Source organism: Pseudophryne corroboree, chromosome 11 (assembly GCF_028390025.1).
Source record: "Pseudophryne corroboree isolate aPseCor3 chromosome 11, aPseCor3.hap2, whole genome shotgun sequence".
NCBI classification, from domain to species: Eukaryota; Metazoa; Chordata; class Amphibia; order Anura; family Myobatrachidae; genus Pseudophryne; species Pseudophryne corroboree.
The window spans coordinates 344,520,235-344,532,523 of NC_086454.1; the positions used below are offsets into that span (position 1 = coordinate 344,520,235).

The 12,289-nt window shown below is 49.0% G+C and overlaps 1 protein-coding gene across 3 annotated transcripts in view; it reads left to right on the forward strand.

The window, feature by feature from the left end:
- FANCA (FA complementation group A) overlaps positions 1 to 12,289 on the forward strand; it is a 179,777-nt gene that overhangs the window by 74,693 nt on the left and 92,795 nt on the right. For 2 of the 3 annotated variants that reach the window (XM_063945940.1, XM_063945941.1), the window contains exons 5-6: positions 3,308 to 3,403; positions 11,467 to 11,540. In XM_063945940.1, coding sequence (XP_063802010.1) covers positions 3,308 to 3,403; positions 11,467 to 11,540 — 170 coding nt within the window. The remainder of the gene's footprint in view (positions 1 to 3,307; positions 3,404 to 11,466; positions 11,541 to 12,289) is intronic. The other variant, XM_063945942.1, reaches the window with a different exon arrangement.

A 12,289-nucleotide genomic window follows, 5' to 3' on the forward strand; every position in this document is an offset into this window, starting at 1 on the left:
TGAGACCCATTTTAAATTTGAAGTCCTTGAACACATACATAAAAAAATTCAAGTTCAAGATGGAATCGCTCAGGGCGGTTATTGCAAGCCTGGAGGAGGGGGATTACATGGTATCCCTGGACATCAAGGATGCTTACCTACATGTCCCCATTTACCATCCTCACCAGGAGTACCTCAGATTTGTGGTACAGGATTGCCATTACCAATTCCAAACACTGCCGTTTGGACTGTCCACAGCACCGAGGGTCTTTACCAAGGTAATGGCAGAAATGATGATACTCCTTCGAAAAAAGGGAGTTTTTAATTATCCCGTACTTGGACGATCTCCTTATAAAGGCAAGGTCCATGAGCAGTTGTTGGTCGGAGTAGCACTATCTCGGGAAGTGCTACAACAGCACGGATGGATTCTATACATTCCAAAGTCACAGCTGGTTCCTACCACACGCCTGCTGTTCCTGGGGATGGTTCTGGACACAGAACAGAAAAAAGTGTTTCTCCTGCAGGAGAAAGCCAAGGAGCTGTCATCTCTAGTCAGAGACCTCCTGAAACCAAAACAGGTATCGGTGCATCACTGCACACGAGTCCTGGGAAAAATGGTAGCTTCTTGCGAAGCAAAATTCCATTCGGCAGGTTCCATGCAAGAACCTTTCAGTGGGACCTCTTGGACAAGTGGTCGGAATCGCATCTTCAGATGCATCGGCTGATAACCCTGTCTCCAAGGACCAGGGTATCTCTACTGTGGTGGCTGCAGAGTGCTCATCTTCAAGAGGGCCGCAGATTCGGCATACAGGACTGGGTCCTGGTAACCACGGATGCCAGCCTTCGAGGCTGGGGGGCAGTCACACAGGGAAGAAATTTCCAAGGACTTTGGTCAAGTCAGGAGTCGTCCCTACACATAAATATTCTGGAACTGAGGGCCATTTACAATGCCCTAAGTCTGGCAAGGCCTCTGCTTCAAAACCAGCCGGTACTGATCCAATCAGACAACATCACGGCAGTCGCCCATGTAAACCGACAGGGCGGCACAAGAAGCAGGATGGCGATGGCAGAAGCCACAAGGATTCTCCGATGAGCGGAAAATCAGGTCTTAGCACTGTCGGCAGTGTTCATTCCGGGAGTGGACAACTGGGAAGCAGACTTCCTCAGCAGACACGACCGACACCCGGGAGAGTGGGGACTTCATCCAGAAGTCTTCCAACTGTTGGTAAACCGTTGGGAAAGGCCACAGGTGGACATGATGGCGTCCCGCCTAAACAAAAAACTAGATATTGCGCCAGGTCAAGGGACCCTCAGGCAATAGCTGTGGACGCTCTAGTGACACCGTGGGTGTACCAGTCGGTTTATGTATTCCCTCCTCTGCCTCTCATACCAAAGGTACTGAGAATAATAAGAAAAAGGAGGAGTAAGAACGATACTCGTGGTTCCGGATGGGCCAAGAAGAGCTTGGTACCCAGAACTTCAAGAAATAATATCAGAGGACCCATGGCCTCTACCGCTCAGACAGGATCTGCTACAGCAGGGGCCCTGTCTGTTCCAAGACTTACCGCGGCTGCGTTGGACGGCATGGCGGTTGAATTCCGGATTCTAAAGCAAAAGGGCATTCCGGAGGAAGTCATTCCTACGCTGATAAAAGCTAGGAAAGAAGTAACCGCAAACCATTATCACCGTATTTGGCGAAAATATGTTGCGTGGTGTGAGGCCAGGAAGGCCCCAACAGAGGAATTTCAGCTGGGTCGTTTTCTGCACTTCCTACAGTCAGGAGTGACTATGGGCCTAAATTTGGGTTCCATTAAGGTCCAGATTTCGGCTCTGTCGATTTTCTTCCAGAAAGAACTTGCTTCACTGCCTGGAGTTCAGACATTTGTAAAGGGAGTGCTACATATTCAGCCCTTTTTTTGTGCCTTCTGTGGCACCTTGGGATCTCAACGTGGTGTTGAGTTTCTTAAAATCACATTGGTTTGAGCCACTTAAAACTGTGGATTTGAAATATCTCACGTGGAAAGTGGTCATGTTATTGGCCTTGGCTTCGGCCAGGCGTGTGTCAGAATTGGCGGCTTTGTCATGTAAAAGCCCTTATCTGATTTTCCATATGGATAGGGCAGAATTGAGGACTCGTCCCCAGAGTCTCCCTAAGGTGGTATCAGCTTTTCACTTGAACCAACCTATTGTAGTGCCTGCGGCTACTAGGGACTTGGAAGATTCCAAGTTACTGGACGTAGTCAGGGCCTTAAAAATTTATATTTCCAGGACGGCTGGAGTCAGGAAAACTGACTCGTTTTTTATCCTGTAGGCACCCAACAAAATGCTTCTAAGCAGACTATTGCTCGCTGAATTTGTAGCACAATTCAGCTGGAGCATTCTGCGACTGGATTGCCGCATCCTAAATCAGTAACAGCCCATTCCACAAGGAAAGTGGGCTCATCTTGGGCGGCTGCCCGAGGGGTCTCGGCTTTACAACTTTGCCGAGCTGCAACTTGGTCAGGGGCAAACACGTTTGCTAAATTCTACAAATTTGATACCCTGGCTGAGGAGGACCTTGAGTTCTCTCATTCGGTGCTGCAGAGTCATCCGCACTCTCCCGCCCGTTTGGGAGCTTTGGTATAATCCCCATGGTCCTTACGGAGTTCCCAGCATCCACTAGGACGTCAGAGAAAATAAGATTTTACTCACCGGTAAATCTATTTCTCGTAGTCCGTAGTGGATGCTGGGCGCCCATCCCAAGTGCGGATTGTCTGCAATACTTGTATATAGTTATTGTTAACTAAACGGTTATTGTTGAGCCATCTGTTGAGAGGCTCAGTTATATTTCATACTGTTATCTGGGTATAGTATCACGAGTTATACGGTGTGATTGGTGTGGCTGGTATGAGTCTTTCCCGGGATTCAAAATCCTTCCTTATTGTGTCAGCTCTTCCGGGCACAGTATCCTAACTGAGGTCTGGAGGAGGGGCATAGAGGGAGGAGCCAGTGCACACCAGATAGTACCTAATCTTTCTTTTAGAGTGCCCAGTCTCCTGCGGAGCCCGTCTATTCCCCATGGTCCTTACGGAGTTCCCAGCATCCACTACGGACTACGAGAAATAGATTTACCGGTGAGTAAAATCTTATTTTTTTCTCATTAAAGTAATATTTTGTATAGTTTACCTGAGAGACAATTATCTGATAGTGCCCATTTGCTCTTTCCCTCGTATTGCTTGTATTTGGTGACCATTTATGGCCTGGCAACCTGATATCGGTGAGTGGAGAGCTGTACGGCATTTTGTAAGTACTATACTCATACCATTACTCTTTTGTGAACTTGATATAGGACCGGTTGACCGGTTTACTGAAGACTCTGAGGGGACTTTTGTCCGAAAATTGTTTCAGCCACTCGTTTTTTTTAAAAGAGATCTGGGAACAAGAGGTAAGTAGAGTTTGTGACGGCTGTTACAGTGATAGGTAACCGCTGTTCATACGTAGTGCTTACAGTGATTATGCATGACACAGTACCAGACTGGATGAATAGGTGGCACAAGTGCAGGATGTGTTCTTAAGTTCTGCCCTAAGGAGATAGCTTTTATCTGCCGGATATAGGTCTGGTTTGTTTAGCAAATCCAGATCAGGCTGCTTGTTGTTTGGGGTTAGCTTTGGTGAAAACAGTATGGGGCAAATGTAATAGCCTGCACAATGCAGAGAACAAACTGTCATATAGCAGACATTCTCATGCTAGCTATCATTCTATAGTAAGTACAGATCCACCTACATCTAGACTCCCTTCTAGTGGCGTGACTTGGTAGCGCAGTGCGTCTTTACGTGCAACTCTATGCAAATAAGACGCACAAGCAGACTCTGCTTATTAAAATGATATGCAGCATGCCTATATTCTCTGTGTTGCTGCAACTGTATACTAAATGGTTCGTTACAGTGATTTCTAGGATTTAAACGTTCCCTGACAACTCACCTCTTCAGACAAGCCTATCAAATTCCATACCAACCTGCATAAACCTTCAATGCTTCCCTATCTAGAGCCTCTTCCCCGCTGCAGGACCACTGTCCTGAGGGGTTGTTGTACAGCGGGGCACTGCGCCTTAGCTGTCACAGCCGCAGCACGCCGCACACCCCTAACACTGCCTGAAGGTGACATCTGTGGTGAGTACAAACCGGGGGCCCCGCTAGGGGGGTCCCCCGGTTCACTGTGCGGCTGAACGCGGGCGTGGCGTACGGGACCCTCCTGGGGGGGTCCCGCTAAGATATCCCTTGTAGACTGGCTCACAGTCGCTTAGACTAGCACTTGTTGTGATGCTTTTAAGCTGAAAGGAGACATTGCCAGTATAAATAATAACTATAGCTCCGTCGCCATTGGAGGGGGCGGAGCTAACTCAGTGGGACCAGAGGCATTTTAGCGCCTTCCTCTGCTTACTGCAGCCATGGACAGCACACACAGCGCTTCCTTACTCCTCAGACATGCTGGAAAACTGGTACAGGGTGTAGCATAGGGGGAGAGCCGCTATTGTACACTATCTGGGTCCTCTACAGAACAGAATTTATTAGTGTTTACTGTGATAAAGTCAGCTGACAGCCTCACTTCTGGTGTCCTTCTCTCTGTGTGTCTCCTCTCACATACAGTAGGGGCAGGCTTGCAATATCACTGTCTGTGTGTATGTTGTTGTGCTTACTGTGAAACATGGGTAAACACAAGCTGTGTAGTGTATGCCACACCAGAGTCTCTCCATTATCATCTGATTCTGTTTCATGTGAACAATGCAGCCAATCTTCTCAGATCAGTGAAGGGGCTGGGGGAGAGGGTCCAGAGCCTCCGCTGGCTGGGATCTCTTAAAACTATGATGTCCGATATGTCATCCCCGCTCACTGCTAATGTTCAGAAAACTCAGCTACTACAACAGGCTGTTGCAGACTTAGCTGCTAGGGCAGATGTTACACAGCCCCCCCTCCACTCATTCAGGACCACAAAAGCGGGGTTTACCTGCTCCTCTATCTGACACAGATGAGGATATACAAGAGGATGGGGAGGACTTAGACCCCGTTAGTGGGGATACCGATGCTGCTCAGGGTATTAAACCCCTAATTCTGGCTATATGGGACGTGTTAAAGCTCCCTTTAGAGGACGTTGCGTCACAGCAGTCATTTTTCTTTACACAAAGCAAGCCTAATGTCACTTTCCCTGATTCTGCAGAGTTAGTTGACCTACAGGGCCGGATCTAAACCTTGTGGCGCCCAGGGCGAAAAATAAGGGCGTGGCTTCATGGAGAAGTGGGTGTGGTCAGTTATGCCCCCTGTAGCTGTGCCCTCAGTAGTTGTGCCCCCAGTATTGTACCCCCTGTAGATTTGTGCCGCCTAGTTTCGCTGCTTACAAAAAATAAATAAATGGATACTTACAATCCCCGCTCCTGCTTCCCGACCGCTGCTGCCCTCCGCCGCCGGCGCCGCTCCTCGGATCTTTGGGAATGACGTCTCTCCCGTAGCGCCGCATAGACACTAGAGGTCAATGACCTCTAGCGTCTATGTGCCGCTCCCACAATGCAGTGCGGGTGCGCGATGACTTCATCGCGCTCTGTACAGTACTGCACCAGTAGCGGATCTTGCCATGGCGGCGCCCTCCAGACGGCGGCGGCGCCGCCCCGGGCAAAAATTTTGCTTGCCCGTAGCAAGATCCGCTACTGATGACCTATTCAAGTTGGCCTTGAAAAATCCAGACAAAAAATTCCAAGTTTCAAAAAAGTTTTTGCGCACTTTCCCATTTGCTCCTGAAGGTAGGAAATTTTGGGAGGAACACCCGGGGCTTGAAGTATCAGTCTCTCGACTGTCTAAAAAGGCAGTTCTGCCTGCCCCGGACTCTCTTACCATAAAAGATTCTGGGGATAGGAAAATAGAAGCTGCACTTAAATCTATTTACATGGCAGCAGGTGTATCGCAAAGACCGGTCAGGATGACCCATGCCATTCATTCATGGGCCACTCAAATTCAGGAGGGCCTCTCCGGGGCTATGCCCCTGGTCACTATGGTGACCCTCCTAAAGCGCATTCAGGACACTGCACGCGTCCTCTATGATTCCTCCAAGGAGATGGGGAATATTAATGCTAGGACCTCTGCCATGGCAGTGTCGGCGCGTCAGTGGATAGCGGACGTGGAATCCCTGCCCTTTTCAGGGGAAAGGCTCTTTGGGATTGAATTGGATACATGGATTTCCAAAGTTACGGCTGGGAAATCCACGTTTCTCCCCTCTGGGGCCCCGCCGGCGAGACACTCCTACCAGGGGCCATCTTGTACAGTCATTAGTTGCCCAGGCAGTGTGTTTGGGGGTCATTGTCATGCTGGGAGACCCAGCCACGTTCCTCATTCAATGCTCACGATACATGGCCCCCAATGCGACTAGAGGCACCAGAGGTAAGTCAAGAAAGCCTGCAAGCACCAGCTCTCAGGAACAGACCCCCAGTTTTGCTTCCACTAAGGCCTCAGCATGACAGTGCCTACCCACCCCGTCACTTCAGCTGCGTCTGGCAGGCTTCCTGCTAGGATACCTGGGTCAGGGATCTCGTTTCTCAAGGCTACAAGCTGGAGTTCGACAATGCTCCTCCTCAACAATTTTTCAAATCAAGCTTACCAGCTTTGGAGGATATGCAGGTTACGTTGCAACAGGCCATCCTAAAGTTGGTCCAATCCCACGTCATTGTTCCAGTACCAATGCCACAATGAGTCAGGGGTTATTACTCCAACCTGTTTGTGGTACCGAAACCGGACGGTTCGGTAAGGCCCATTTTTAATCTAAAGTCCTTGAATCCTTACCTGAAAGTGTTCAAGTTCAAAATGGAATCCTTGTGAGCAGTGAATGTGGAACTGGAAGAATAGGAATTCATGGTTTCCTTGGATATGAGGGAGGCCTACCTCCATATTCTGAGTTGGCCTCATCAGGTGTACCTGAATCACTACCAATTCCAGGCACTGCCGTTCAGCCTGTCCACAGCTCAGAGGGTGTTCACAAAAGGGATAGCGGAGATAATATTCCAGGTCCAGGGAGTCAATAATGTCCCTTACCTGGACGATCTTCTGATAAAAGCAAGATCCAGGGAGCTTTTGTTGCTCCATATCGACCAAACTATCCAACTTCTGTCACACCATGGGTGGATCCTCAACTTACAAAAGTCCCACCTGGAACCGACTCAGCGGCTCCTGTTCCCGGGGATGTTGCTGGATACAATGGCCTAAAAGGTGTTCCTACCAGAGGACAAGGCGAGAACACTTCAGGATATGGTCCGCATGGTGCTCCGACCTACTCGAGTGTCCATCCATCTTTGCATAAGATTGTTGGGAAAGATGGTCGCCTCATACGAGGCGATCCAATATGGGAGGTTCCATGCCAGTACTTTTCAGCTGGATCTCCTGAGCAAATGATCCGGATCACATCTTCAGATGCACCAGATGATACGGCTGTCCCCTCAGGTCAGGATTTCCCTCCTGTGGTGTCTGCAGTCCTCCAATCTACTGGAGTGCCGGAGTTTTGGAATTCAGGATTGGACCCTCCTCACGACGGATGTGAGTCTATGGGGATGGAGAGCTGTCACCCAAGGGGGCGCAGTTGTATGGCAGGTGGTCAGCCCACGAAAGCCTCCTTCCGATCAACATTCTGGAACTTCGGTCGATCTACAATGCTCTGCTTCAGGCGTCTCCTCTGCTCAGGGATCACTCGATCCAGGTTTAGTCGGACAACGCCATGGCGGTGGCTTACATAAATCAACAAGGAGGGACCAAAGCAGGACCTGCATGCGAGAACTGTCAAAGATACTCCTCTGGGCAGAAAGAAATGCAAGAGCAATGTCCGCAATCTTCATTCCGGGAGTGGACAACTGGGAAGTGGACTTCCTGAGTCGTCACGATCCCCACTCGGGAGAGTGGGGACTCCACCATCAGGTGTTTCAGCAGATCATTGACCGGTGGGGCTGCCCACAAATAGACATGATGGCTTCTCGTCTCAACAAGAAGCTTCACTGGTATTGCTCATGAACCAGGGACCCACAGGCGAGGGCAGTGGATGCACGGCCGTCGCCTTGGCCTTACCGGCTGGTCTACCTGTTTCCTCAGATTCCGTTGCTCCCAAGGGTGCTCAAGGGCATCAGTAATCAGGGAGTTTAGGCAATTCTGATTGACCCGGATTGGCCTCGAAGGGCGTGGTACGCGGATCTTCTGGACATGTCCGTCGAAGACCCTTTGCCTCTACTTCTCAGTAGAGATCTTCAACAAGGACTGTTCGTCTACCCGGACTTCGTTTGAACGCATGGAGGTTGAGCAAAACATCCTAGCTCACAAGGGCCTTTCCAAAAAGGTTATTGCTACCATGGAGTTCCACTTGGGACGTTTCTTACGTTTCCTGCAGGCTGGTGTGGATAAGGGCTTACGTCTGGGTTCCATTAAGGTCCAGATTTCAGCTCTCTCCATTTTCTTCCAGAAGATATTGTCTGTGTTGCCAGAAGTTCAAGAAATTCTTGCAAGGAGTACTCCACATACAACCTCCTTTTGTACCTACGGCACCCTGGGATTTGAATGTAGTGTTGGAATTTCTACAGTCCTCCTGGTTTGAACCTCTGCTGACGGTAGAAGACAAGTACCCCACGTGGATGACTGTGATGTTACTGGCCCTGGCTTCTGCTAGGCGTGTCTCAGAATTGGGGGACTTATTGTAAAAGTCCGTACTTGGTCTTTTACGAGGACAGAGCGGAGCTCTGGACTAGACATCAGTTCCTGCCGAAGGTTGTCTCCGCGTTTCAGCTGAATCAACCTATTGTGGTTCCGTCCAGTTCTGATACTTCTGCTCCTCCGGAGGCATTGGATGTTGTGCGTGCCTTGAGAATATGTCAAGCGAACAGCTCGGGTCAGGAAGGATTCTTTGTTCATGCTCTATGATGCGCAGAAAAAAGGTTGTACTGCTTCGAAGCAGTCCATTGTGTGTTGGGTTAGGCTTACTATCCAACAGGCCTATGTGTCGGCAGCCTTACCTGTTCCTAAGTCTCTGAAGGCCCACTCTACTAGATCGGTGGGCTCTTCCTGGGCGGCTGCCCGAGGAGTCTCGGCCTTGCAACTATGCCGAGCTGCTACCTGGTCGGGGAAGAACACCTTTGGAAAGGTCTACTAATTTGATACCCTGGCCAAAGAGGATACCCAGTTTGGGCGGGTGGTGCTGTCCATTCTGGAAGCTTTGGGACGTCCCCATCGTACTAAGGTGGTCATTCCGAGTTGATTGCTAGCTGCACTCGTCCGCTGTGCAGCGACCAGGCAAAAAAACGGCACTTATGCATATGCGGCGCAATGCGCACACGTGACGTACTATTACAACGAACTATGTAGTTTCACACAGGGTCTAGCGAAGCTTTTCAGTCGCACTGCTGGCCGCAGGGTGATTGACATGAAGTGGACGTTTCTGGGTGTCAACTGGCCGTTTTCAGGGAGTGTTCGTAAAAACGCAGGCGTGGCTGGGAGAACACACGGCGTGTTTGTGACGTCAAAACAGGAACTGAACAGTCTGAAGTCATCGCAAGCGCTGAGTGGGTATTGAGCTACTCTAAAACTGCACAAAACTCTGCGATCCTTTCGTTCACACTTCTGCTAAGCTAAAATACACTCCCAGTGGGAGGCGGCATAGCGTTTGCACGGCTGCTAAAAACAGCTAGCGAGCGAGCAACTCGTAATGACCACCTAAGTCTCCCCAATCTCCCTTATGGATGTTAGAGAAAATAGGATTTTAATTACCTACCGGTAAATCCTTTTCTCGTAGTCCATAAGGGATATTGGGCGCCCGCCTCAGTGCCTTGACTTTTCTGCAGGTTCTTCGTTATGTGGTTACCTGTTCAGCTGTTGCTGGTTGTTATATGTTAGTGGTGTGCTGGTGTATAAATCTCACCACTCTTTGTTGTCATGTTTCCTTCTCTTTTTACCTATAACTGCCTGTGGGAGGAGGCATAGAGGGGAGGAGCCAGCACACCCAGTGAAGAAATTTAAAGTGTACTGGCTCCTTTGGCCCCCGTCTATACCCATGGTACTAAGGGGGTCATTCTGACCCGTTTGCTCGCTGCTGTTTATCGCAGCCGAGCGAACGGGTCTCTAATGCGCCGGCGCATGCCAGAAGGCCGTAGCAGGGCAGCGATTGCCTCTGCCCGATTGCGCTGTTTCATAGGCGCGGTCCGGCCAACGCAGGCGTAGCCGGACCGAACCCTGCGCTGGTCGGGAGCTACTCTTGAAGTGCAAAGGCATCGCCGCTGTGCGATGCCTTTGCACTTCTGCGGGGGGGGGGGGGGCCGCACTGACATGCGGGGCGGACTAGCCCTGTGCTGGGCGTCCCCCCGCATGTCAGGGAAGAAGATCGTAGCTGTGCTAAATTTTTCACAGCTGCGATCAACTCGGAATGACCCCCTAAGTCTCCCCAATATCCCTTATGGACTACGAGAGAAGGATTTACCGGCAGGTAATTCAAATCCTATTTTCCCTATAGATTGTAAGCTTGCGAGCAGGGCCTTCCTACCTCTACGTCTGTCTGTTTTAACCCAGTTTTGTTCTATTACTGTTCTTATTGTAAAGCGCAGCGGAATATGCTGCGCTATATAAGAAACTGTTAATAAATAAATTAAATGATATGCAGCATGCCTATATTCTCTGTGTAGCTGCAACTGCATACTAAATGGTACATTACAGTTTTTTCTAGGATTAAATGATATGCGGCATGCCTGTATTCTCTGTCCTTCTAGGAAAACACTGTAACGTAGCATTTAGTATGCAGATACAGCCACGGTCACACACAGAATATAGGCATGCTGCATATCATTTTAATCAGCAGAAGCTGCTTGTGCCTCTTATTCGTATAGCAGTGCGAAGAAGACTCATTTATGGGCAAAAAAGACGCCAAACGCTAAAGGAGTTGCGCTGGACTTGTCAGCTGACTCACGCCAGGCATCTCCCGCTTCGTGGCATATTGAGACAAGATGTGAGGACAGATCTGTATGAGATAAATGACAGCTAGATGTTTAGAAGCGTGACCACCTATTTAGGATTCTTTAGGTCCAGAATTCCCAGCAATCAGTGATGTTCGTATACCTCTGCCGCTGGAATGAGGGGAAAATTTATGGGACATTATAGTCCCTTAATAAATCAGTTTTTAGGACCTACATAGGGTAGAAAGAGTTTCTTTATCTCATTTGCTAATTTGACTTGTGCAGGTCTGATACAAGATCTAATTGTACTGGTGTATTTACCTGTACTCCGTCACTGACTTATAGAGTGTGGTTGCGTTATGTAATCTTTTTATTGCATGTTGTGTAAGTTTTCGTTATTTCAATAAACTTTTTTTTAAGCTAATCGTTTTGTGACAACTGAACTCGGCCTACATTTGATTATAAAACGTCCATTGATTTATTGCCAGTGCTGTTCATTTACTGATGTGCCCCATAATAACATAGATTGTTTGTTTCTTTATCCCCCATGTAGCGCCCTCCTGTGTTAGAGGTTATATGGCACTTGCAAAATATGGATATCGTGGGACTGGAGGACTTGCTAGAGAGGTAACGCTCAGACTGACGTTTGTGTAGTAACAATAATTTATAGGACACAGAAAAACCCATTGGGGTAAACGCTCTACTCTAGTTGCATGGTCTTTTTATGAACCTCACTACCTCTCCACATAAAGGCCCTCATTCTGACCTGATCGCACGCAGCAACTTTTTTCTGCCCGTACGATCAGGTAGACGCAGCCTATGGGGGAATGGATTTTTGCATAGCAAGGTTGCGATCGCTTGTGCAGCTGTGCTATGCAAAAAAGTTTTGTGCAGGATAGGAGTAGGGTCAGACTTACTTTACCTGTTGCGATCACTTCAGCGTGTCAGGTCCCGGAATTGACGTCAGACATCCGCCCTCCAAACGCCTCGACACGCCTGCGTTGGACTCACCACTCCCTGAAAACGGTCAGTTGACGCCCGGATCCGCCTTCCTGCTGTCAATCTTCTTGCAGTCGCCGCTGCAACCACTTTCGTCACTAAGCAACGACGCACCTGCGCATTGCGGCCGCAGTGCAAGCGCAGTTCCGACCCGATCGCACGGCTGCGAAAAAGTGCAGCGTGCGATCGGGTCGGAATGACCCCCAAAGAACGCACATGAGGATTGTTACGTATTGTATCAGTGTTCTTCTGAAGTTACATGTAGAGAATTTACTGTGTACTAGTCCTGATTTACATTTTTTGGAGGACAATGTAATGAACTGTGATTTGTCAAAATCTGCATTTTTAGGTGATTTTTGACACAAAAGGACGTTTTT